Below are 27,932 nucleotides of genomic sequence, written 5' to 3' on the forward strand. Positions count from 1 at the left end.
TTATTTACATCCGGGAAACTTGTCTCCAAGCAATCTGAAACATTCCAGCATTTCGGCGGATTTTTTCTGCCTCTTGCATCAAAATGAGTCGAGGGACGAACAGTATTTTAAGTGAAATAGAATGGGATGAAGGGCTTAGTATGCCAGTCGCTAATGCCGACAATAAGGCATTAGAAGACAAGGTAATTGCTTGTGTTCACTACGTTTTCGAAAAAAAGGGGGAGGTATTTTCGTTCTTCTTGTTCGTTTATCCTTCCAATTAAGACCAGCAAGTAATTTTCAAATTAAATACAGTACCTTTAAATGCATTTCTGTGTCTTATAAGCACAAACTATAAAGGTAGTGAATTAACTTCACAGTTACGACCTGTCATAATTTATGTCAACAACACTGTACTAATACTATACATATAAATTACAGTAGGCTGTTAGTTCTCGTGTTTGAATTGTTTTACATTTTTATTTCATGGCCTTTCATAGCTGACTATGCGGAAGGGGCTTTGTTCATTGTTGAAGGCCATACAGTGACCTATAGTTGTTAATTTCTGTGTGATTTGGTCTCTTATGCCCTTATGGAGAGTTGTCTCATTGGCAATCATACCACATCTTCTTTTTTATATATTAAATTGAATAAAACCAAAACATTAAGATATGAAAGAAGCAAAGTCTCATTTGTGAAAATGAAGTTGATAGTTGATCTTCATTTTATGTCAGTCGATAAGTTTCTTAAAGTCAACCTTGAAAAAACAAAACATGGTTCGATCGTACAATGTATTGTATATTGATTTTTTTTAAGGCTCTATGATTGCCTATAATTGCTTACATCCACTTTATTTGAACTTTGGCAGATAGTTGTCTCATTGGCAATTGGCGTTTTCATATGCTTTTTTGTCTTCTTGTGTGAAACTTCTAGTTAAACTACATGACAATACAGGAGATCAGGGATGATTGTTTCAATATAAAAAGGATTGAAATATCTTGTTGATAAGAGTAAAATCTTTCAAAAATATTGACCCTATTTTTTATTTTGTCATCGCCTTGCAGATACCCTGGTAAGACAGATGGCATGAATTTTAGTAAACATTGTACACTTGTAAACTGATACATTGTAAAATGTGCCACAGAAAGTAAACTTGTACCCCTTCAAACTTATAACTGAGTCTTATCATAGATGTTTCAAACTTTTGCATCAATTTTCCAATAGTTCAATACATGACTAAAAAATGGACAATTTTTATTAAATAACTGACGGATTACTTTTCATATGCATAAACATGATTGCATAAAAATTTTCTGTAATTTTTTTTTTAAATGATGAAAATTATTCAATAAAAATTAAATATGTTTATTCCCCATTGAATTATCTTTAAAAGAGAATAAGGTTCATGTATTTGTATATTCTAATGCAGGAAAATCCTTTTTTTCAATTTCAGTTCAATTCAACCCTATTTCAAAGGTGAAAGAGCCTTGGCGAATTGTATTTATTGTTTGTCAATTTAAGAAGTCTGCTCTATGAAATAAAAGATTTATAACCGGAAATGGCACTAGTTGTTTTGCCTAAAAAAGGAAAAATTAATATTTATACTACATCGATCCATAACTTTATTTTAGGTACAAGTCAAGCAGAGAAATATTGTAGCCTTCACAAATGAACTTGAAGAAATTGAGGATCGTGTGCATGCTATGTCTGAACATCTCAAAAATGTTAGACAAGAGCTTACACATACACAGGTTTGTAATACTGTGTAAACTTGCTTCATAATGTGTTCGTTAAAAGAAATTGTGCTCAATTTGACATTTGATACATGTTATATTTGCCACCTTATATAAATGTAATAATCATGTACAAAACATGTGAATTAATTTAAGGTGAACATTCAAGCCAATAATTTCATTTGTTTGTTGTCTCTCTCAATTTTGTTCATGATCAAGATCAAATTTATTGATTTGCACTAACTCAAACAGCAGGACTGAATTCATTCATAACTACTATAGTTTTTTTTTCTGTGAAATATATTTCTCTTTTCTTTTTTTCTTACAAATTTACTTTATTGTACATAACAAATAGGCTGGCACAACATGCTTAATCAAAGGTATACAGAATGGCATATTCATATCAAAGAAATAGTAATTCAAAACAACTAGAGAATATATAATGTATAATAGTATAACATTAGATTAAACATAGAATTATCTAATAACAAAAGAATGAAAAATCCAATTGTTTTGTGTATGCCACTGACTGGAGACCATATCAAAACCCCAATACTTTTTTTCTCTAGTCAATAATGCATATTTTGTATATATTCTTTGAAATGTTTTAATTCCTGTTTAACATTGTTTAATTATCAGAATAAAATTTTAAACCTGATTTATGAAATTAAAAAAATGTATTCTACAACAGGAATGGCATCAAAATAAGAAGATAATGTAATTATACTGTTTATTGTATATTTAAGGGTCTCGTTGGTGCCAGAAAGAAAGAGATTGAAACTGAAGATCATCTCCTGAAAATTGCTGAGCGTGAAGAAGGTAGACTGAAACAGGAGATACAGAAACTTAGTAAAGAAGTGGAAGAATTGAAGGAAAAGAAAAATATGTTTGAGGTGATTTACATAATATTTTGCATCAAAATTGCACATTAACCTAAGAAACATGACAATTATAATGAACAATACAGTCGAAAACATAATATAAGAATGCTAAACTTTCCTGAAAAAAGGGGTGAGAATTTGAGAAAAGCATTTATTGAAACTTTAAAGAGTGACTGTAAAGTAGACATTGAGCCCAGTGATGTACTAGCCATCCACAGAATACCTGGGAAAGATGGTTATCAGAAGCCTGTCATAGTTAAGGTAAAGAATACTGAAACTAAAATACGGATAATGCGACAAAAAAGATCCCTGAAAAATGAAGTGAAATTGCATGATGACATATCACAACGCAATCTTGGACTAATGGCAAGACTTAAAAACACTGAAAAATTTGAAAATGTATGGTTTTATAACTGTAATGTGTATGCCAAAACTGAAACTAGTAGCAGAATAAGATTTGATCTATTTGACAATGTAGAAGAAAAAATGAAAAAGAAATTGAAAGATGGAAATTAATTAGTTTTCATATTAGTCTGTTACACTTGTTAATATTTTTTGGAAAATGTACAGTTTTTATCAGTATAAATAGATAGATATAAATGTGAAAGATAAATACTGAAGTGTGTCATGTCAACTCCAAATTACAAAATCCTGGATACATATATAGAAAATAGTATAAGAGATTTTTTTACTATTTTTTTTATTAATATAAATTATACTGTCACTATAGAGTATAGGGGAAATAACTCTAACATTTATTATGAAATTAATATAATCTTATCTCCCCTTAAAACATCTATTCCTTTGCTAGATTTATTCATAACTATATAATGCCATACTGTAAATTAGTTTATACATTCAATGTTGTATAAAGAAAATAATATGCGACATCTTATGTTTGTATGTGTGTATGTTTGTGTATGTCTTATGTGTTACAATTGTATATTTGTACTTATGAACTTGCTTATATGTTTTATAAATCATCACTTCAGATATAATCATGGATAATAATGTAACGATATTATCAATGAATGTGAGGGGTCTTTTTTCAAACTCCAAAAAGAGGGCAGATGTTTTTGATTGGGCTAGGAGTAAAAATACTTCCATAGTGTGTTTTCAGGAAACTCAAAGCAATAAAGACATTGAAAAATACTGGGAGGATGAATGGGGAAATAAGTGCTTTTTCAGTCATAAAGACAGTAAAAGTGCAGGTGTCTCTGTTATGTTTAAAAAGGGTCTGGATTTTGTTGTGCATAATTCTATTATTGATGATAATGGTCGTTACATTATTTTAGATATAACAATTTTTTCACAAAGATTAAGTTTTGCATGTTTGTATGGTTATAATACAGATGAACCTTCATTCTTTGACACAATAATGCAGAATATTTTAATCTTTAAAAACACCAGTGTTTTACTATGTGGTGACTGGAATGTTGTATTAGATAAATTTATGGATACATATAATATCAAACATAATAGAAACCCTAACTCCCGTAAAAAAATTAATGAAATCATTGATGTTTTTGAACTACTTGATCCTTGGCGTACATGCTATCCAGAAGATAGGAAATATACCTGGCGTCAGTCCTCACCAATAAAACAAAGTCGCCTTGATTATTTTTTAATTTCAGAAGACCTTTTTTCACTTATTAAGAATACCATTATCATTCCTGGTTATAGAACAGACCATTCGGCAATTCTTTTCACCTTCTCAGCTTGTTTAGAGAAACGGGGCAAAAGTTATTGGAAATTTAACTCTCAGTTACTTAGAGATGCAGATTATATAAAAATGGTTAAATCATGTATTAATGATACTATTTTGGAATACCATCTGTCAGGTGATATGGAAAATCTTCTTTCTGTTGAGTTGTCATGTAATGATCAAACATTTTTTGAAATATTAAAAATGAAGATTAGATCCTTGTCAATAAATTACAGCATTAATAAATCCAGAGAGGAAAAAAATGTCACTCTCAAACTTGAAAATGATATTTTAAATTTTGAAAGTATTATGAATCATTCTCCAAATGATGAGGTTCAAAAATCTTTATTTGAAAAAAAACTTGAACTAGAAAATTGTAGACAAAAGAAAGTTGAAGGCTTGCTGCTTAGATCCCGAGCTAACTGGCATGAGAATGGTGAAAAGTGTACAAATTATTTTTGTAAATTAGAAAAGAAAAATTTTATTAAGAAAACCATAACAGAACTTATTGATGATAAAGGTCAGCATATTTCAGAGCAATCAAAAATTCTGATGGAACAACAAAATTTTTATAAAAATTTGTACTCAAGCAAAAAATTAGATTGCAATGATACATCATTTTTTAATCATAACATTAAGCTTACAGAAGAACAAAGTGATCTTTGTGAAGGAAATTTAACTTTTAAAGAATGTGCTGAATCTTTAAAATTTATGACAAATGGTAAAAGTCCTGGTTCTGATGGGTATTCTGTAGATTTTTATAAATTTTTTTGGAAAGATATTGGCCCTTTTGTCTTTCGATCTCTTCACTTTGGATATGCGGGGGGTAAATTTTCTGATTTTCAGTATCAAAGTATAATAACTTGCATTCCTAAAGAGGGAAAAGACAGACAGTATATTAGTAACTGGCGTCCTATTAGTCTTTTGAATACTGATATGAAAATAGCTTCTGCTGTTATAGCTAATAGACTTAAACCCGTTTTACCATTTATCATAAGTGACACACAAAAAGGTTTCATTAAAGACAGATTTATGGGTGAGAACACACGCCTTTTATATGATTTGATGCACTATCTTGAGGAAAATAATAAGACAGGTCTTTTATTACTTGTTGATTTTGAAAAGGCATTTGATTCCTTGGAATGGTTATTTTTAAAAAATACTTTGAAAAGCTTTAATTTTGGGCCTTCTTTATGTAGATGGTTTGAAACTTTATACTCAGGGGCATCAAGTTGTGTTATAAATAATGGACACATGTCTAAGTTTTTTCATTTAGAAAGAGGTTGCAGACAAGGAGATCCTCTTTCTCCCTATTTATTTATAATTGGGGTTGAATTATTATCTTTGAAATTAAAAGGTAATCCTGACATAAGGGGAATTACTATCAATGATGATGAATCACTTTTAAGCATGTACGCAGATGACACATTCCTTATGTTAGATGGAAGGGAAATATCGTTGAGGGAAACACTTTCATGTTTTGAATCTTTTTATAAAATTTCAGGTTTGAAAATAAATGCTTCAAAGACAAAAGCACTATGGGTTGGAAGTAAAAAATATTCTGATCTTATTTTATGTCCAGACTTAAAACTTCATTGGTCACATTCAAATTTTAAACTTTTGGGGATTGAATTTTCTTTAGATTTAAGCTGTATCACAGAAATTAATTTTGCTAAGAAAATTAAAGAGGTCTCTGCAATTCTGAAGAGCTGGCAACATCGAAAACTCACATTATTAGGAAAAATTACAGTAATTAAATCACTTGCTCTTTCAAAGTTGGTCCATTTATTGACTGCATTACCAAACCTATCACACTCCAGGTTAACAGAGCTCACTTCATTATTTTATGATTTCATATGGAATGGAAAACCAGACAGAATTAAGCGAAACACACTTGTTGGTAATATTTCACAAGGTGGACTTAATATGGTACATCTTCATTCATTTAATATCTATTTGAAAATTAGTTGGATAAAAAGACTGCTGGCAAACCCTAGCGGTGGCTGGCAGCAGTTGTTACTGGCAGACCTTATGCAGTACGGGGGTGAAAGGGTTTTAAATCTTCAGAAAGAAAAGCTGATTGAGATTGCTAAAAGATGTAAAAATTCTTTCTGGAAGGATGTTTTACTATGCTTTTCCGCTGCAAAACCTATTACTGAGATTTCTGTCAGTGACATTTTATCCTTAGATATTTTGAACTTTTCTTCTATGGATGATTTCCCATATTACATTCAATGGGAAAAGGGGGGTGTGCAGTCAGTAAGTGACCTTATTAATCGTGAAAATATGATTTTTTATAAATTTGAGCAATTTCAAGAAAAAGTACAAACCAACAATTTTATTAAATATTATGGTTTGATATCAAAAATCCCTAACGCTATGAAAAAATGCCTTAAAGATAACTGTCTAAATCAAGATTTAGAGAAGTCTAACACTGGTGATACTTTCTTAAAAAAAATCAGGTGTAATGTGAAAGCCAAATTTGTATATAAAAACTTAGTAGATGAAGTTATTCAACTACCAACAATTAAATTTTTGAAATGGGCAGAGCTGTTAGTTATTGATACTACAGAATGGTCAGAGTATTTCATGATAACAAATAAGTCTTGTAGAGATGCTTATTTAAGAACCTTTCAATATAAATTTTTGCATAGAATTATAGCAACGAATACCTTTTTGTACAAAATCAAATTAAAAGATACCAAGTTATGTACTTTTTGTAAACTTGGAGAAGAAACCATTGAACACCTGTTTTTTGAATGCCCAATAACTTTTCAATTGTGGCAGTCTTTTTTCAATATTGTGAAACTTTTTTTTGTAAATTTTGATCTCAACAAAGAGAATGTGTTTCTTGGTTGCAAACATGAAAGTTTATTATTGAATCTGCTAATCATAATTACAAAAAATTATATATACAAATGTAAATTAAATGAAACAAAACCAAATATGATCGAGTTAAAAAATAAAATAAAGAAATACCAATTTCTTGAAAATCATATTGCAAAGAAAAATGATAAAGTCCAAGTTTGTGAAAAATTTTGGTCTCCTTTACATGTAATATTTAACTAAGTGTTGTTTTCATATTATCTATGTTTAGTTTAGAGAAAAGAAATAATTTATAAATTATGAGCAAATTTATTTCTTTAAAAAAATTGTATTAAAAAGTAAGTCATGATACATATTGTAACAAAACAGATGAGTGAAAGTATTAGTGTTGTATGTGAGTAAGTCAGAGAGAGAGAGAGAGAGGAGAGATAAATCAAATACAATTAATATGTAACCTAAAATATTCTTATTGTTAAAAATTAATTAGTCAGAGATTCTTTTTGTATATATTGCTATATTTTTTTCTTATATATTCTGTATTTACCCCTTGATACCATTGTCAGGTGGTAGTGTAATGGGGTGTGTAAAATCCTGACTATTGAAAAACAAATAAAAGATAAAAAAAAAAAAAAAAAAAAAAAAAAAAAAGAAACATGACAATTAATAGAAGGTCAAGTAATGTTATTTTACTAATTCCATTAAACATTTTAGAGTAACAGAACAAAATTGTCAAAGCTGTACTATGACACATCACATGGCGATGTTAATTATGTGCATTGGCATATATACTATATTTTCATGCTTTCACGTTTTCCCCCTGCTGATACACATAGTTCATATGGATTCATCTTATAAAAGCTCCATTTAGCTAATGTGTTTAGAAACCTCTTATGTCAGTACTGTAAATAAAAAGTGATTTATATTTAATGTGTTTGTTTTTCTTTTCTTCTAGAACAACATCTTCAAACAAACACAGAAGTTAGAAGAGATGAAATCCCAAATGAACTGGGACCAACAAGCTTTGGAGGCATGGCTAGAAGAATCTGCTCGTAAAGATGAGGATTCCATGGCCATACAGAAATATACCAGACATGATGAGAGTAAGATTAAGGTAACTAACAGGACCCTGTTTTGTTTAATTTCATATTTGATATCATTACTGGTAAATGTTTTACAAATAACAATGACTAAATATTTTGATTTTAGTTTGAAAAGATTTCAATGATCTTTGAATAGAGTTAAGTTTACATGTATAACTTCCTTGAATATAAAAAATTCCCGAGGCACATAAGTATAACGGGAATTGATTGTCTTCTTGCGCATGTGTAATACATGTACGTGTAGGCGTAGGAATTTTTGGCGCCAAAAAATTAGGTTGTAAAGTGACTGTTTTATATAGTTAATTCTAGCCTGTACTTCGTACTGTGAACATCGTATTTTGTGAGTGCCGTTCACCGTCACGCTATGGATGACTTAGAAAATAATGTGAAGCGTATCGTTAGTGAAGAAGTAAATAGATCACAGAATGAATTTTTATCTAAGTTGGACAGTTTATTTACTACTAAATTTCAAGTTTATGACCAACAACAAAAGGAACGTTCGGACGCACAGTTCAACCGTATTCACAATGACCTGTTATCAACAGACAGTTACAAATTTCAGAGGAAAAGTTGTGAAGATCAATTTAAGTTCAACCAGAAAGTGTCTGTCGCGTTGAAAGAAGCAGAAGCTGTTATAGAGCCAAAAGACCCATCTGCCGCGAGGGCTAAACAGAAGATATCTGAAGGTATTGAACTTTTAAATTATCGCCAAAAATTAGTAAAGATGGCAGACTCTTCAGAATGTGGATGGAAATTGGTTCAGGAGTATACCGCAAATCCTTTGGCGGACGATTCAGAAGATGACAGAAAGATATTTAGAGCACAAAACAGAGCGGAAAGGAAGATCAAAGCAGACAGAGTAAAGAGGAGATCCCGCGCTGAGCCTTATGTAAAACCAGCCAGTTCCAGTGGAAGCAGAGATAGACAGCCAGTATCAAGGAAGCCTGGTGTTTGTTATAATTGTTACAAGCCTGGTCATTGGCAGAATGAGTGTCCTGAAAAGAAACGACCAAAGTTAAGTAAAATTTTTGATAAATGTTGTAATTTAGCTTGGGATTTGAGTTACAAATCAAATTTTGAGTTAGAAGGGGGGAGTCGTTTATTGAATTCTGCTCACAAAGAGGTAAACAAAACAATGGTCAATTGTGTTAACGGTTCAGTCAGGTATGACGAGAGTAATGACCAGACGTCTGGTCATTTAAATTTACAGGTGAATGTTTTGACACCAGTAGGTAAATTAAATAAGGCAATACACAAATGGAAGGAGACTGGTACAAGTGAGTACATTTTAAAAGTAATAGAGCAAGGCTATGGTATACCATTTAAAACTCTTCCAGACAGTTGTGTTCTCAGAAATAATAAATCATCTTTAGATAATTCTGTTTTTGTAAATGGTGAAATTTCTAAATTATTAGATAAGAAGTGTATTTCAGAAGTACACGAAATACCGTATGTAGTAAATCCACTAACGGTAGCATATAACAGATCAGCAAAACCTAGATTGGTTCTAGATTGCAGACATATCAATGAGTGCATACATCAGTTTAAATTTAAGTTTGAAGATGGGTCAGTTGCCAAGCAACTATTTAATAAAGGAAATTATCTGTTTCGCTTTGATTTAAAAAGTGCTTATCATCACATAGAAATATTACCAGACCACAGAAAGTATTTAGGTTTTAGTTGGCAATTTGAAGGGACAACCAGATATTATGTATTTAATGTTCTTCCTTTTGGAATTGCTAGCGCTGGTCATATATTTACCAAACTTACAAAAGAAGTTGTTAAGTACTGGAGGAGTCAAGGTTTGAGAATCATAATGTACTTAGATGATGGTTTGGGCGGAGACAGTAATTTCGATTGCGCACACCGTGTTAGCACTTTTGTAAGAGAAAGTTTGACAGAGTTTGGTTTCTTAATAGCAGAAGAGAAATGTATATGGTTGCCTGTACAGAATATTACTTGGATAGGGTTATTTTGGGAAATGCAATTTGGAAAATTGAGTATTACTGAGGAGAGAGTCGAAAGACTTCTTTCGGTTATTGACAAAACATTGAAAAGTGTAGGTAAAGGCAAGCTTTTGTATAATGCTAGATTTGTGGCTGGTATTGTTGGACAGATAATATCAATGATGTCTGTAATGGGGAACGTTTGTAGACTTAGAACTCGAGAATTGTACAATTGTCTTATAATGAGAGCAAGTTGGAACTCGCTTGTAGTATTGAATTCTGTAGCTATTGAAGAGCTATATTTTTGGTTTGAGAACTTAAGAAAGTTCAATAGAAAGGGTTTTAATCTGCATGAGTCAGATTTTTGTGATTTTGTGGCGTATACTGACGCATCAGATGTCGGCTTTGGGGGATATGTAGTCCCAGCTGATACAGAGTCTGTCTGTGACTCTGATTGTATTATGAAAATGACTGATTGTGGTCTAGAAGTTCCTTATAACAGTTTGATAACTGTAACTAGTAACTGGTCGGTATCTGAAAGTGTTAAAAGCTCTACATGGAGAGAGCTTGAAGCAGTAAGTAGAGTAGTTAAAAGTTCTGTTACAATGCTGAAAAATCATACAGTTCAACTGAATACTGATAATAAAAACGTTACAAGCATAATTAAGAACGGTAGTAGAAAGTTAGATCTTCAAGAGATTGCTTGTGATTTAAATGAATTGTGCACAGAAAATAATATAAGTATTAAGACACAATGGGTTCCTCGGGAACAGAACACAATAGCTGATAATTTAAGTAGATATTCAGATTGTGATGATTGGGGAATTCATTTTGAGGTGTTTGACATGCTTGATGAGATTTGGGGAAAACATTCTATAGATAGATTTGCTACTGATTATAACAGTAAATGTTTTAGGTTTAATTCAAAATGTTGGTGCAAAGGTACTGAAGCTATTGACGCTTTCACGCAAAATTGGCAAGGAGAAAATAACTGGTTGGCGCCACCGCCAAATTTGATAGCCAAGGTCATTAGAAAAGTATGCAACGATAGCGCAGACAGTACTCTTGTTGTTCCATTTTGGAAATCAGCTCCATTCTGGGCATTATTACACAATTCGAATTGCACTTTTGTTGAGAGTAAAATGCGGCTTACAAATAAAAATTTAATTGTAAGAGGTAGAGGTAATAATGGTATTTTTGGAGTAAATCCTTTGAATTTTGCAATGATTGCTTTTAAAATCAGATTTTGATTGTAGTATTTCTTTTGCACAGGAATAAAGCAAGAACAGTTTGTACGTGACGCCGTGGTACATAGTGGAATTGATGAAACTCACCCTTTGTACAGTTCGGTTGCCAGCTTATCTACACATTTATTGGGATCAAGAAGTGACAGTACTGTGAAAAAATATTACTATGGTTTTTTAAAGTGGGAAAAATTTGTTAGTAAACATTGTTTAATTTCAATGCCTGCCTCGCCTATACATATTGCTTTATATTTGTCTAATTTGTTAGATTCCGGATCAACGTACAGTACAGTATCATCTGCTGTTTATTCAATTAAATGGGCACATGAAATGTGTGGTCAAATTGACCCTACAAATAACTCTTTTGTTGAAAGTTTAGTTGAATCAGCTAAAAGAACTGCTAAACCTGTTGTTAATAAGAAAGACCCAGTCACTACTGATATCTTAATTCGGTTATGTTCTATGTTTCATTTTTCTACAGATTTACTGGTAGTTAGGGATCTTTTGATGATTTTGTTAGGTTTCAGTGGTTTTTTACGTTTTAATGAGTTAAGTCAGCTTAGATGTAACGATTTTTTCGTAAAAGAAGAGCATTTAGTTATTAAGATTAGGCGAAGTAAGACTGATCAGTACAGATCAGGTGATGAAATTTTAATTTGTAAAGGTCATACTTTGGCTTGTCCTTATGCTATGTTTTTTAGATATGTCAGTTTAGCCGAATTAGTTTTGGATAGTGATATGTTTTTATTTCGACCTTTGTACAGAAGTAAGAAAAAATGTGCATTAATTAGTATTAACAAACCTATTAGTTACACTACTGCTAGGGAGTGTGTTATTAAGAGATTAAGACTAGTTGCACCTGAATTGAATCTTGGGTTGCATTCGCTTAGGTCTGGTGGTGCCACTATGGCGGCAAACTCAGGTGTCAATGAAAGGTGCTGGAAGCGCCATGGTAGGTGGAAAAGTGATTCAAGCAAAGACGGCTACGTAGCCGACTCTGTAGAAAGTAGGTTAGCCGTATCTAAAACTTTAGGCTTGTAGTATATTTATTTTCTTATTTTTCTATCTTTGTTGCTCTATGCAGTACTCGAGCTAGTCAACAACATAAGTTTGTGTTGTGTTTTTCTTTAAATAGTTTAGATGTATTAAGTGGAAAGAAGACTAAAAAATTCCCGAGGCACATAAGTATAACGGGAATTGATTGTCTTCTTGCGCATGTGTAATACATGTACGTGTAGGCGTAGGAATTTTTGGCGCCAAAAAATTAGGTTGTAAAGTGACTGTTTTATATAGTTAATTCTAGCCTGTACTTCGTACTGTGAACATCGTATTTTTAAGGGTTTTTTAAGGAAAAAAGATTTGTATAATTTTGAATTTGATAAATATATTGATTTTTATGTAGGTTGATTGGCTATACAAACGTAATCGTATTTAGACTTTTGTACCAAAAAGTTTCATAGCCCTTGAGTCCTAATGACTCGCTTTCTTTTTTATTTCGATATTTACAAACAAAATTATGTTTTTCTTTTTCTCATTTGATAAGTGAGGTCCAACACTTAGAGTTTCGTTGGCATGGACAAAAGGACACAGGTTTCCTAAAAGGGTTTTTCCTGGGCGGCCACGAAACATTCATTTATTCAGTTATTCTAATACAAAAGGTCCACATTGATGAGTATATATTTTTGTTGAACAATGATGTTATTGTTTTCACATTGTATAGTGTATAATATGTTTATATTGATCATTTGTCTTATTAAATCGGCAGCTCACAATATGCAGTACTCGAGCTAGTCAACAACATAAGTTTGTGTTGTGTTTTTCTTTAAATAGTTTAGATGTATTAAGTGGAAAGAAGACGTGTTTAGTTTATAACTTCTTTGAAATAAATGAGTCTTTATAAATCTTTAAAATTAAACGTTTTTGTGTCCAGTTTATGTGTTACCATCTTAATTTTTTATTCACACTTTATATTTATTTTGAAATGCTATTCCAGAAATAAATGAATTATAGGAGAGATCAGAAACTCTTCAAATGCTTTCCTGAAATGTTTAAATTCTTATAAATTAAATCATGAAATAAAATGAAAACACTATTGAAATGACCAAAACAGCCAAACAGGATATACATTTGATTAATATCTTTCTTGTGTAAATGATAAAAATGATAATTTTCAAGGAAATAGAAAATTGCATGATTTTTTATATTGAGAATGATTGATTTTTGTAGGAGCTGTCTTTAAGAATGGAAAGATTAACAGATGAAAATCACAGCAAAAGAAAAGTTCTAGACCATGAGACAACACAAACCCTTACTGCCCAGATAGAACTAGATAAAACAGCTGAAGACTTTAGGACAGCTCATCAGGAAAGACAAGAAATTATTCAGCAATGGGAAAATACCTTAGAACAGATGCAAAGACGTGACAAAGAAATGGATTTGTTAGCAGCTGTAAATATTAGCTTAAATGACCGCATTCTGATTTATAGCAGTTATATTTTTCTTAGCAAGGACACTGGTTAAGACAGACTTAAAAATGAATGACCGTTTATATTTTTTTTATAAATCATTTTTGATTGTTACAGGGTAGACAAGCTTTACATTATTAAGGATGTTTGCTCCTCTTGTTTTTGATTTTTTGCCAGATATTTGGAATCCTCTGGTTTTATCTATATATTCCCATTAAAATTTTTTGCTCGCTAACCCCTACTTTTCTTTTCATAATTTTATTAGATATAATTTAAAAAGCCATATTTAAAATCATATAAAATCCTTGTTATTTTTTCAATGTTTTTGAAAGGAAAAAGGTGCCAATGTTAAATGTATGAAAAATCTAGAGAGAATCATTTCCCGCCAAATTTTCAACGGCTTATATCTCGAAAACAAGCACACGGACCCTTCATTTTTTCTGCTTTTTTAGTTTCTTTTTTTACATGATATCAATTTATAAAAGTCTTTTAGAAAGCTTGTTATTTTGAAACAGAGTAGCGAACATCCTTAAAAAGTTATTTTAGCAATATCATTTATTAAATTTTAACTGAAAAGCAAACATTTGTCTCATTTTAGATAGTCGAAATATCTACAAGAACTTTTGGTCAAAGTTATTCACATTTGGTTTGAAAAGTTAAAAATATTCTTTCAGCAACTAGCCAGAGTTAAAGGTGAAGTTAGGAAGAGGGAGGAAGCCATAAAAGAAAAACAACAATTTCTTGAGAATGAATTGGAGAATAACAGAGAACAAGAGAAGAAGATCTCCATAGCTGAGAGAATAGCAGCTAAGACCAGGATAGATCTACAGGAGGCTGAGACACAGAGAATACAGTTTAGTGATGAGGTATATAGGTTTTTAGTTTAAACATATTTATTTATAGTGGATTGGGAAACAAGTTTTGCAACTTATATTAATCCCTTTCCAATTTGCAGGTGTGAGTGCTGCCTTGTAGCAGCATTAGCCTGCTCTTTTTTTAAATCTACAAGGATGTCATTAACGTGCAAAAGATGGCTCTCTCTTAACACGGGTCAGCCATTTATCATCCCCTTCCGACGGACTATCATCGTTTCCTCAAGACCATACTCCCAAATGGTGTCAAGGGAGAGCCGAAAATTCAGTCCCTAAAATTTTCATCCCAGAACGGGAATTGAACCAGGAACCTTTGTGTTAGTAGTCCGATGCCCTAACCACTACACCACGGCTCTCTCTATATACAGGTCCAAAATTATATAAAAAAAGTCTGTAATTTTAATTTTGCTCATTCTCAAAAATGACTTACAAAGGAGTAGGTTCAGTAAGACCCCTTTTTGGCCCCAAAATATAGCAGTTTTACAAATTTGTGAAAATGTAATCTTTTATCTATTTATTGGAAAGTAGAATGCTTCTGCTACATAAATATGGGCTGTTTTCGACAATACAACGTACATGTATAGGGTACTAGCATCATTAAGTCGTGCTAAATTACTGAAATCTTCACAGTTTTAGCATTTTAGTTAAATTTAAGATGGTTTCAGTCTTAAATGAAAGTGGCCGCATTCATGTTCATTCATAATATTGAAATATAAGTTGTATTTGATGATTATACATAACATATATAAAGGTTGAAAATGAACACGGATGCGGCCACTTTCATTTTTGACAAAAACCATCTAAAAAGTAGTGTTTTTTGGCATATTTGATAGATTTTTCATGTTTCAGCTTGAATTGGAGTATTTTAATGACTAAATCAGTTAAAATCTTTCACATAAACTAATTGAATCAACTGAAATAGACACTTAAGTGTTTAAAAAGTGTTCAAAACCTTTCGTCAGATAAACCTGAAATTTGAGGCCAAATTTGACCCTTACCAGACCAACTCCTTTAGATTTCTACCTTATTTCTTCTTATAGGATAAAATTACTTTATAATAAGGGAAGTCAAATTAATCAGGTTTTCAGTTATTATTATAAGTTTTCTGTAATATTAGAGTTAAAACAGAATTGAACACTAAATGATAAAAGTTTTATTATGTGTTTGCAGTTAGATGCATTGAAGAGAACAGTTGATCGTACTGCCACTGATCTTGAGGTTACAAGGTCACAGGTATCTCAGTTAAAGAAAGATGTAGGAGACAAAACTGTCAAGTAAGTACTTTTAACTTTTTTTTAATACACCTTAAAACCATAGTTCTATCTATGTCTACATGTAAAAACAAAATTTACATGGTCAGAGATGCAAGACTCATTGAAAACAATACAAAATTTTTGAAATGATTACAAAAAATTGACAAATTGAAATTGAGATTTTAAAATAGTAATTTGTGTGTTAATATCAGAATTTTGTGTAAATTACACTAAAAGGAAAATCAAAATAAAAGGATTTTGTTGTCCTGGAAGTATTTAAATGTGTTTTACATTTTTTCATGATTACTTGATATTTTTTAGGCTACAACAAGCAAAAGAATTAAGAGAAACACTTATAGAAAAATTAAAAATAGCTACTGAATCAACCCTGAGTGCTGAAGAAAGAGCTGCTCGTATGGACGAGATGTTACAAGAGGAAGAGAAAAGACAGCATGCTATTGATGCTGAATTAAAACATTTACGTGATCTTCAGTTTAGAAAGACAGAAGAACTACATTCTTGTAAAGTTAAAGAAAGAAACACAGAAGCTGAAATTCAGGTATGAAATTGAAAACGACAGAAAAGGGACAGTTTTAAACAATAGGTTGTTGTTCTCATTTTTTTTGTTTTGAAAATAAAACCAAATGCAGGCATTTATGTTAATGATAAGTATGGACATGATGAATATGAAATTTAATATTCTAAAGGTCATTAATTTTACGTAATCTATATAATTACATTATTCACTTATATGCAAACTCGTAACATTCCAAGTTGAATTTTCAGTTAGTTCTAATGGACAATAATTGTTATATACATCTAAAAAAAAATAAATATGTGTATGCATTACTTCAATTTTGTTCTGTTTATTTGCAGGGAAGTCAAGCAGCTGTCAAAAACCTCAACAGTAAAGTTGGCAAACTAGACACAGATTCATTGAAACAACAAGAAATCATTTACAATCAAGATTTTGCCATACAGCAATTAGAAAGACGAATTAATAGGTTGAAAGGGGAGAGAAGCAATGAAGAAAAAGTGGCATTAGAACAGAAAATTAAAGAATTTACAGAAGACCTAGAACAAAAACAAAATACTCACACGCTCTTAACTCTGCAGCTCAAAAGACTACAGGTGAGGAAATATGCCTTCAGATAGGACAGCATTTTCCTAAGTTGGTCTCAGTATTTTCTTTTAGAAAATATATTAAAAAAAATCAGACAATATTTTGAAATGAAGATTTTTCTCATCTTAAGGTCAGTTATCAATAGAATATAAAACCCAGTTTCAATTGAATCAAAAATGTGTTTATCTTTTTAACCCATTTTAACCTTATGGTGAATATAAGAACAACAATACTATATAATTACAACATATGTATTCCTTATTCGAACAATAACATAGAAAAACAGTGCTTAATTCAATGCTTATAATGGATGAATGTTTTACATATTTCAGGATGACATTAGAAGAGTAAGAAGGGAACTTGAGAAAAGTGGAGCAGAAAAGGGAGACCTGACCAGTAAGATTGAAGAATTAAACTTGTACAATGATAGCTCAGAGAGGGAACTAAAGACTATAATTCATGATAAACAGGTAAATCTACCTTTAATAACAAAAACAGTTATGCAAAGGACTTTTTCATGTTTACATTTCATCACTGAAACTTTTATACTTGAACATTTTAAATATAAAATCAATTTCTTGAGTATTGTGAAAAATCATTTGAAACTGATCCTGTTTAAATTTTGTTTGTATTAGTTTTTTTAAGAAGAACTACAAGTCTTTGAACCAAATTATCTCCAAGAATGGTGATATCCAGATTTATATTGAATCCATAACTGAAACTTGAATACATTGACTATATTCTGTATTATTAAACATACTGTTTACTCTAATCAATTCATTTGAATAGAATTGACATGCAGTAATGTCTCCCCTGCCAAACTTAAATCAAATAATACATTATTTGTGAAGTCAAAGTCAACTACACACAATTTTATAACTATCAAAACAACTTTGTAATAATATAGATATAGGAAGATGTGGTGTGAGTGCCAATCAGACAACTATCCATCCAAATAACAATTTATAAAAGTAAACCATTATAGGTCAATGTACGGCCTTCAACATAGAGCCTTGGCTCACACCGAACAACAAGCTATAAAGGGCCTCAAAATACTAGTGTAAAACCATTCAAACAGGAAACCAAGGGTCTAATCTATATAAGAAATATACATGTACAAAGATAATTGCTTATGACACAGAATGTAAAACAAATTGTTTATCTGATTGTGTATTATCTCTCTTTTTTCAGGATTTAATGGTTGACCAAAACATTCTTAAACTTGAATTGAAAAGGATCAGGGAAAATCTCAATGATAGATCTGATGATGTCCTTAGTCAAGAGAAACGTAGACTCCAGCTTGGAACTGTAAGTACTTAACAAAAAGTAAAATAACAAAAATACCGAACTCAAAGGAAAATCCAAAAACGGAAAGTCAATAATCAAATGGCAAAACCAAAAGCTCAAAAAGATCAAACCAATGGAAAACAACTGTCATACTCCTGACTTGGAACAGACATTTCCTTATGAAGAAAATGGTGGATAAACCTGGTTTTATAGCTAGCTAAACCTCTCACTTGTATCAGACAATATGATTGTTCTTTTCTTTTTTGTTTGGATGAACTTTAAACTTGTAAGGGCCATTTTGTAAAGGGTCTATTAGCTCTTTTGATTTATAATATAAGATTGACATGCTATAGATATCAAATATAAATTCTATAACTACATTCATTAAATGCTTTAAAAATTCAAAAGTTTTAAAGTTACTTAGTAATGTTAGAGTTTTGAAAATACATTTTTATGCCACACCTACGATAGTAGAGGGGCATTATGTTTTCTGGTATGTCATCTGTTCGTTCCTTCATCCGTCCGTCCGTCTGTTCTGCTTCAGGTTAAAGTTTTTGGTCAAGGTAGTTTTTGATGAAGTTAAAGTCCAATCAACTTGAAACTTAGTACGCATGTTCCCTATGAAATAATCTTTCTAATTTTAATGGCAAATTAGAGTTTTGACCCAAATTGCACGGTCCACTGATCATAGAAAATGATAGTGCAATGTTTCAGGTTAAAGTTTTTGGTTAAAGTTTCTGGTCAAGGTAGTTTTTGATGAAGTTGAAGTCCAATCAACTTGAAACTTAGTGTACATGTTCCCTATATGATATGATCTTTCTAATTTTAATACCAAATTTTTGACCCCAATTTCACGGTCCACTAAACATAGAAAATGAATGTGCGAGTGGGGCTTCGTGTACTGTGGACAAATTCTTGTTTTAGAAATATTACAGGAAGTGGTATTATAATTCATTGGATAAAACACATTTATTTTTTACAGGCCATGAAAGAGAGAAGACAAGAAATAACAATTCACAAAGAAATGTTACAAGCTCAGTACAAAGCTGCTAATGAAGAAAGACAACAAATCAGTGCTGAGTTACATGAGAGGATCTCCAAAATTGATAAGCTTAGGAAAAGGTAAAAATCATCAAGCAGAAGAAATATTTCTGTTTAATGGGTGATGGATTTCAAATACTGTTACTGTTTTTGATTTTTCCATGCAGAAATTATTAAGAAACTAAGGTTTCAATTCCCTCAGGAAAGATGACTTGAGATGAATTTGGCTATTTATTTTAGGTATTTTTTGTCATATAGCTCTTCAAAAGGTTGGGTACTTATACATCTTCAGATTTCAAATGTTTTGCTTTGAGCGTTCAAAATATTTTGCGGTCATATATTGGTATCACGTCGTTGTCAGTGTCGTCTGAAGACGGATGGTTTCCCGATAATAACTTTAGTATTAGTAAATAGAAATCAATAAAATTATAACACAATATTTATAACTAAAGGAAGCTTGAGATTGGTTTTGGGGGTTATGGTCCTTAAGGTTTAGGAATTAGGGGCCCAAAGGGGCCCAAAACAAGCATTTATCTAGTGTCAGTACAAAAAGTTGTGTATAAGTATTTCAGTTGTTCTGAAATTGTTCCACAATGTTTAATACCATAAGTAGAAGGTTGGGATATATTTTTTGGGTTATGGGACAAACAGTCTGAATAAAGGGCCAAAAAAGCCACAATGGGGCCAAACACAAGCATTTTTGTAGTTTCAAGACAATAAATTGGAGTTCTTTCTTTGTCCAGAATGGTTTTTGAATAACCTTAAACCAATGCTTATAAAATCTTTGAAAATTGGAGTTGTCTTTCTTTTTCCAGAATAGTAGTTGTATCAGTTTAAATCAATGCTATATACAATATACAATGCAATATTCACTTTACTATCAACTGATGAATTAAAGCAGTCTTTACCATTCAGTGATTACAAGCACTTTGATTACCATTCTAGGGTTATGCCCCTTTACAAATGGAAAAATTGAAGATTAGTTTGTCTCAAATAAATTTTATGAAATGTGTATATAATGCTTGTTACCTCTAAACTCAGTTTAAGTTCAATTTTTGGCAGCTTCACTTTTACAATTCTTGAGTTATGTCCTTTTATAACATTATATGCTTGCGGGGCATCATCTGTGTCCATTTCCCATTTATTTTTTTAGAAGTTACTATTAATTAATTTTAATTTTAACCATGACTGTATGACATGTTATATTTTATGATGTATTTAAATGAGTAGTAATTGTTGCAAACTCCATTAGAAATTTGAATTGAGATCATTGAATAGGGGAAAGGGGGGGGTTCAATTTTTGTCATTTCAGATTTCAGAAATTAAATCTGAATTTCTTCAAATATTTTTTTTTTTTGAGAGGATTAATGTTCAACAGCATAGTGAATTGCTCAAAAGCAAAAAAAAATTTAAGTTTATTAGACCACATTCATTCTGTGTCAGAAACCTATGCTGTGTCAACTATTTTTTTAATCACAATCCAAATTCAGAGCTGTATCCAGCTTAAATGTTGTGTCCATAATAGCCCCAACTGTTCAGGGTTCGACCACTGCAGTTGTATAAAGCTGCACCCTGAGGGAGCATCTGGTTATCAAATTGTTGTGGTTAAGTGATTTATGTTTTAGTATTTTTGATCAGAAACCATGAAATGATCTTAGATAAGTAATAATACTCCCTTTCAAGTTCCCTTATATTAAAGTTCCATATTGTGTTACTGTGCGAGTACATATCCTGCTTCAGTGATCTTGGCAAATTTGGGTATCTAAGTTCATAGCGAGAACCGTTGTTCATAGAGCAAATATATTTTACATCTATAACTGCTTCCTCCTTAATTCACTCGTTTCATAGAGACTGACATTTTGGTCTGGAGATAATCTTTTAGCTGGATATAATGATGAATAAGACAATAATTTTTTAATTCGTTATGATATTTAGGGTTAGTATATAAAACTACGATGGATGTAACTTTACTTTTACAGATATGAAATATTGATGATATCTATGGCTCCACCAGAGGGAGAAGAGGAAAGATCTCAGGCTTATTATGTCATAAAGGTACACATTTTCTTATAATCTACAGAATCAGACATTTAACATCAGATTAAAACTCAGATGGACTTATAAACATTATGTTATAGTAACTAACCGTTTGGAAAATTTTCTGATTAATTGTTCCAGAGTTATGGTACTTGAACAATCAAATTTATGGCAATATTTTTACATTGGGCTTCTTATTGATGTATGCTTGAATGGAGGAAACTTTTCATTAAACATTATGTTATAGTAAGGAAACTCCTTTGTGATTTTTCTGATTTGTCTGTTTAAAGTTGTGGGACTTTAACCAAGCTATATAAGTAAATTTTCCATGTCTTACACATTATATGGAATATGCAATTTATTTAAATTAAACTAATTCCAGAGAACACTGACTTCAACTTTCACATTTAAGACAATTTTGTTGCATATTGCCAGAGTATACTTAGATTGATTTATTGTAAACTTTGTATTATTATCAGGCTGCCCAAGAAAAGGAAGAATTACAGAGAGAAGGTGATGATTTAGATGCTAGAATCAGGAAGGCTGAGCAGGAGATCAGAGCACTGGAGAATACACTCAAATTGATGAATAAAAGAAATGAAACATACAGAAAAAGCTTTAACAAAGTTACAGAAACAAGTAAGTACTTTTATCGTTATGTTATTCACCAACTAAATGAATTTTGTTGTTTACTATTTACTTGTCTTCATATCTATTTTATGGCCTCAGTGGTCTCGGGGTTAGTTTTTAGCCTTGGGTGCAGGAGGTAGTGGGTTGGATCCTTGGCCAGGTGAACCAAAGACTTTAAAATCAGTATTTTCTATTGATGCAGACTGGTTTACCTTTGTTCCTATATTGACATGCAGCATTTTGATGATGTACAGATATATTGTTACATAAAATTACATGACATCACTGAGGAAGGTTAAAAAAGAAATACGTTCTGGCTATACATGACAGCTCATTATGAACAGTCACCCATGGAAGCAAGATTGATTTTTCTGAATTAATATGAAACAGATTTTCATTAAAAACTTATCTATAATAATAGAGATGCATATTTAAAGGTGATGAAATGGAGGAGAAACAACAATTAGAAGAACAGATGAGGGCTGTTATGGACAAATACAAATATAAACGACGACAAATCAGAGAACTCCAGGAAGATCTTAAGGTAATTACATGTATAAATTTGTATCAATCTTAATCTTGTTTATGATCATTAATTTAAGAACTGGATATTAAAGATTGAAAATATAATTAAGTAAATCCTTTGATTGGTTAGCCTGTCTAATGCAATCTTCAAAATTCTTTGTTCCAATGAAGGATTCATATATATGTGAATATATCAGTTGTATTAAAAAAAAAAATCAACAATTTTATGATCAAAGAAGATTTTCACCAAAAATTGACCTACAGGTTGCTGCTCATATTCTACATCAGTGTTGTCAATTTGAAACATTTTGCCATTCAACCCAGGGGATGCATTTAACTTTCCATTTCTTAAATTCATCTCTGAGAATAGTTGAACAATTAAGCCTTGTTTGTTGTTTTCTTTATGTACAGTGTATGTAAAACGTTAACTTGGATAATATATTTCAGACAATGAGTAACACTTTAGACAATCTATGCAGAGACCAGGATGCTTATGAAGATATGATTGATGAAAAGAGAGTAAGTTTTATCAGAACATCTAATAGGTCTTAATTGGTGTAATATTCTTAAAAATTGGAATTGTATTTTCTGTGTTGCCATAAGAACAGCAATTCAGCTAAAGTTTATTCATTAATGTGTATACGAGTTTTGAAGAATATATTTGTTGGGGATGAAAAAAAAAGCGTTCTTCATAATTTGTTTTTGTGTTTCTGTGAAATGTACTGTGAGTTCATTCTCTAGGATACCAGTTTATGTGGATTTTGTTGGTACAGGAAAACCATGAATTAGAATTTTCAACGAATTGCAAATTTGCTATATGATTTTATGCAGACTTTTAGAAAATCACAAATTCAAATATCCATTAATATGCATGTTTTCCTCAAAACATGATAAATGGTACCCACGTAAATAAGTTAATCCACTTAAGAGGGGAGGGGGCAGGAGGGATCCTAATCCAGATATCCCGGGCTTAAAAGCTAGAAATCCTGAGGACCTGAATTTAGATAAATTTAAATCCTGGAATTCGAAAAAAAGAATTCCCGGATCCCGAAAGGGTCAATCCCGAAATCCCATGCTTAAAAACACCAGATCCCAGAGTCCCGATACAGGTCCTATCCCCCCTCACTTAAATAGAAATCAAATTAACATTTATATGGAAGTTACTTGTGTATTTCGTTCAACATTGATAAGAATTTATACATTTATATTGTTTTATGAAAATCAAAAAAGAATAAATTTTTTATGAAGGGACATTTTGTCTTCATTTTTAGTTTTAGCTTTACTGTATTGTTTATAGTAATAGAAACTGAAAGAAAATCTTTGTCTGAAAATAATACTGAATTGAAATGATTTTTTTAGAACAAAGTTGCACAGCTTGAGAAAGAAATGGAAGACCAAAGAGGTAAACTGGAAAGAGTAGCAAAATCTGTAAGTACTATGTATGTATAATGTTAAGTGCCTGAGTACTTTGTATATTAAATGTTAAGTGCCTGCAATAAAACATTTTGACTTCCTCTTTACTGTTACAGGACTTTAAAAACTATTTAAACTACAAATAACATTTCTCATGAAAATTCCTTTAAATTTTGTTTATCCTCTTCTTAAGGATAATTATTTCTGAATTTTTCCCAGCTACCTCAGTAATTCAAAATTTAAATTCTATTACATGCTTGTACTTATTATTTCCTGATACAACTTATGTGCAAAATCACATGAACTGTTTTGACATGTTACATAATTGTTGTATGTCATGAATAACAGTGATTAATGCAGACATTGAATTTTTGTTTTTTTCTTCTATTATTAGAACTCCAGATATGCTAGAGAACTGAGATCTGCAAAGAAATCAAAAGGAGAAACACCTGAAGAGGTTTGTATAATCAACAACTTGTGACCAGAGCATAATCAAAATAGACATACAAGTATATTTTGCACTCAAGCATGCACATTATTTTGTAACAAATAAAATTCAAAATGGAAATGGGGATTGTGTCAAAGAGACAGCAACCCAACCAAAGAGCAGAAAATTACCAAAGTCTGTATCAAAGATTGTTTAAGGGCAAAATCCAGAAGCAAACAAGGGAAATATACCCATTCTAGATTATTGCTCCAAATATAATGTTTAAAAACAGATTTACTTTTATGCAAGATGGACCACAAGATGAAATGACAGAATTCATCATATAACAAGAACTCTGCTAAATACTGCAAAATATCACACATTTGAAAAAAAAATACTTATTTGTTAAAGATAACAACTATAGAAATCAAATCCTCTAAAGAAAGGGACACATATCTTAAAAAAGGTAATCAAAAGAAAATGATTATACACAAATTTGTCATAATGTTTGATATTTTAGTGTTTATGGATTGAAGGCGAAAAAATGACTGTTTAAGCATAAAATAAATTGAAATATGAAACTAAATAAAATGAATTCTAATAGCTGGAATTTATATTACAGAAAGATTTCAATGTACGAGAGATGAGAGAATTCAACAAAAACATAATGTCCCAAGTTGGTTCAGTGGTGTCACAACATCCAGATATTGCTGAGGCTGTCAACATGTATTTTTCACAGGTAAATTTAAAAAGTGATGAATGACTTCATATGAGAGATTTAATCATCCTATTTATACAAGCATGATGGAAGGTAACACTTTTAAATAACAACAAAATATTATCAATGGCATGTCAATTTTGGTATAGTCTGAGCTTGAGTGTATGGGGTTTTGATCCCTGGCAAGGTGTAGCCTTCAACAATGAGAAAAGCCCATACCGTGTAATCCGCTATTAAAGACCCAAACATGGAAAATATGAAACAATCCGAAACATGAAAAGTAACAGCCTGATTGATGGCAATGCATTTTACCAAAAAACAAATATGACAGACATGAATGAACAGCAACCATTGAATTTCAGGCTTTTGACTTGGGAAAGACACATTGAAGATTTGGAGAGTTAAACATATTGCTTGTTATTCAAAACTCTTGTTTGAATGTTTACATTGGTTAACATGAAATTATTACAATAAAAAAAATTTAACGCACAAATAATTGAAAAAAGATATTTTAGTTATTTTATAAGGTTGTTTTTTAATGACAGTAAATCTTATCATGATAGTTCCCTCCGTCTCTTACCTATCTTATATGACAGCCACGATGGATGAGGATGTAAGGAAAACGTAGATCCTATGTTTTTCATTTTGTGTTAAAAGAATATTGTATCATTTTAGGCTAACTTACCTCCCCCTACACCAAGTGGTGGACGAGCCCTTGGTAGTTCACGAAGCAGCTTGGGATCTGGTCGTAGCAGTGTAGGAAGTATTAAGACACCACCAAGTGTCAGTGGCAGACCAACACCTGTCCAGATTGGTGCTGACTTTGGTAAGTCAATATTTAATTATTAAGTACAAACAGTGTGTTCTATTTAAAGATTCCAAAAAACAACCCACCAAACAGTCATAAAAGTGAAATATGATTAGTTCTTGGCCATACTTACCCAAAAAAAATATACAAAATGATATCTGGCTATAGCTAATTGTACACTTTTTTCTGGCAATAATTGATATCTTTTGTAAAAATTTATTGTTTAAATTTAACTGTTTATTAAACCCCATATATTAAAAAAAAAAAGATTATTATTGCTAGATTAAGGTTCAAGTTAAAATTAGAAGGTTTGATGTTGTACCTCGGAATCTTTCATGTGTAATAAACCCGTTTTTGTCCCATGAAAATTTAAGTCTTGTCTTAAATTGAGGAAATTATACTATTCTGTGCATAAATGCTGTTTAAAATTCTGTAAATGTCTTTGATATATCAAGATAAAGGAAAACTTCAATTTCTAAAATTTTCAACCAAAAGCCTTGTCCCTTAATTCAACAAAACGCTGTACTTGCTTTTATATGCATCATAAATCTTATACACAAATTTACAATTACTTCTGAACCTGAATCATTGTATTTGATAGACACAAAAATGGTGATTTTAATAACTACTTATACCTCTCCATATGCTCCTTGATACTGTAAAAAACAAAGGGATTTTGGTACTGAAATATGTTAGCAGTTAAACAGGAAACATTAGATTAGTTGATCTATATTACCCTTAGCTCGCTTCATGCCAATGAGCCATTGTGACAACTCTTTCAGTAATTCTTAGGTGACCAATAGAAATTAAATACTTTCCTCTCATTCTTGCCCCATTTAATACTTATCCTGACGAGTTGATTACTAGTTTGTAATCTGAGTTCTGCATAGGTAAAAATTCAATTAAAACAACAAATTGTTTTGCTTTTGTTCTGATTTACCTATTGTAACATCATAGAAAATGTGACTGAACCTGATGACACAGGATAGAAAGAACAGCCATTTTTGCAGGTCACTGAATAAAGATATAAAGTTTGCATAACCTAAAAATGATCAGAAACAGATTTAACCACTGTATCTCATGCCATCAGATATATTTACATATTTATCTTTTCATTTTTTTCTAGGCGGAGTTCGATCCCCAGCTAGTTCTCGTAGCTCTAGCTCTATGAGCAGTGTAAGAAGTGGTCAAGGAAGATCTGGACGCTAGTCATGTCCAGTTGTGACTGGTCTGTTTCCGTCCTCGAGTGTGTCTTTCAACTGTGATAAAACATTTATGAATTTTGATAGTTTTATTATAAAACTTCACAATAAAATTGAACATATTGAAACATTAAGTAGAAATTGGTTACTAAATTGCATAGAACTTGAGAATGTTTTCTATGTGTTTTTAAGATACTGCACTAAACATTACAGTATTTATCAGGTAAAAATAGAATGCTGGTTATAAGCTATTATTATGTTTTGATCTTTCTAACTATAAGATGATTTTTCCAGGGACATAGGATTTATGTATGAAATTTTAACTCTCAATAGAAGCATGATCTTTTGAATTTCAACCTCGATACAAATTATAATGGAAGTATTCATGTTATATCTTCTAGTGTTATAATCAGAGTTTATTTATGGATATGAATTAAGATCAAAACTGTGATAACGTTCAACTTTACATAGGGAATACATGAATACATTGATCAGTTATGACTAATTCAACTGTATCAATTATCTTATTATTTTTGTCAGTTTCTGTAGTGAATGTATCACTTTTTTTCTCTGCAGGAACTTAACATTCCATGTTTTTTTAATTTATTTATACTTTCACAATTACTTTATTGTACATACTCTATAATTATATATATATACAAATACTTTACATGAAATATTTAAAGTAAAATTGATTAAAATGAACATGAAAATATA

General features: G+C 31.1%; 3 protein-coding genes across 3 annotated transcripts; all 3 read left to right on the forward strand.

Moving 5' to 3' along the window:
- Positions 1-27,932, forward strand: LOC143067343 (coiled-coil domain-containing protein 39-like). The gene is made up of 21 exons (XM_076240514.1): positions 1-182; positions 1,611-1,730; positions 2,459-2,605; positions 8,077-8,235; positions 13,641-13,862; positions 14,554-14,745; positions 15,922-16,025; positions 16,326-16,563; positions 16,881-17,135; positions 17,460-17,597; positions 18,319-18,435; positions 19,397-19,536; positions 21,435-21,510; positions 21,972-22,131; positions 22,560-22,666; positions 23,095-23,166; positions 24,007-24,075; positions 24,455-24,517; positions 25,110-25,226; positions 25,881-26,031; positions 27,140-27,932. Exons 1-21 carry the CDS (start codon positions 84-86, stop codon positions 27,220-27,222), a joined length of 2,829 nt encoding a protein of 942 aa, XP_076096629.1. The 5' UTR covers positions 1-83; the 3' UTR covers positions 27,223-27,932.
- Positions 8,589-11,434, forward strand: LOC143069809 (uncharacterized). Its single transcript, XM_076244615.1, has one exon. The coding sequence runs from the start codon at positions 8,589-8,591 to the stop codon at positions 11,418-11,420; it is 2,832 nt and encodes a 943-aa protein (XP_076100730.1). The 3' UTR covers positions 11,421-11,434.
- LOC143067342 (integrase/recombinase xerD homolog) lies at positions 11,434-12,769 on the forward strand. The gene has a single exon (XM_076240513.1). The coding sequence runs from the start codon at positions 11,634-11,636 to the stop codon at positions 12,453-12,455; it is 822 nt and encodes a 273-aa protein (XP_076096628.1). The 5' UTR covers positions 11,434-11,633; the 3' UTR covers positions 12,456-12,769.

This window comes from Mytilus galloprovincialis, chromosome 3 (assembly GCF_965363235.1).
Source record: "Mytilus galloprovincialis chromosome 3, xbMytGall1.hap1.1, whole genome shotgun sequence".
Classification (NCBI taxonomy): domain Eukaryota; kingdom Metazoa; phylum Mollusca; class Bivalvia; order Mytilida; family Mytilidae; genus Mytilus; species Mytilus galloprovincialis.

Bases quoted from the DNA above. Each gene is read 5' to 3' on its own strand.
- LOC143067343 (XM_076240514.1), top strand. From the start codon at position 84: ATGAGTCGAGGGACGAACAGTATTTTAAGTGAAATAGAATGGGATGAA. The intron at 17,136-17,459 runs GTGAGGAAATAT...TACATATTTCAG, and splicing joins TGCAGCTCAAAAGACTACAG to GATGACATTAGAAGAGTAAG. The intron at 23,167-24,006 runs GTAAGTTTTATC...TGATTTTTTTAG, and splicing joins ATATGATTGATGAAAAGAGA to AACAAAGTTGCACAGCTTGA.
- LOC143069809 (XM_076244615.1), top strand. From the start codon at position 8,589: ATGGATGACTTAGAAAATAATGTGAAGCGTATCGTTAGTGAAGAAGTA.
- LOC143067342 (XM_076240513.1), top strand. From the start codon at position 11,634: ATGCCTGCCTCGCCTATACATATTGCTTTATATTTGTCTAATTTGTTA.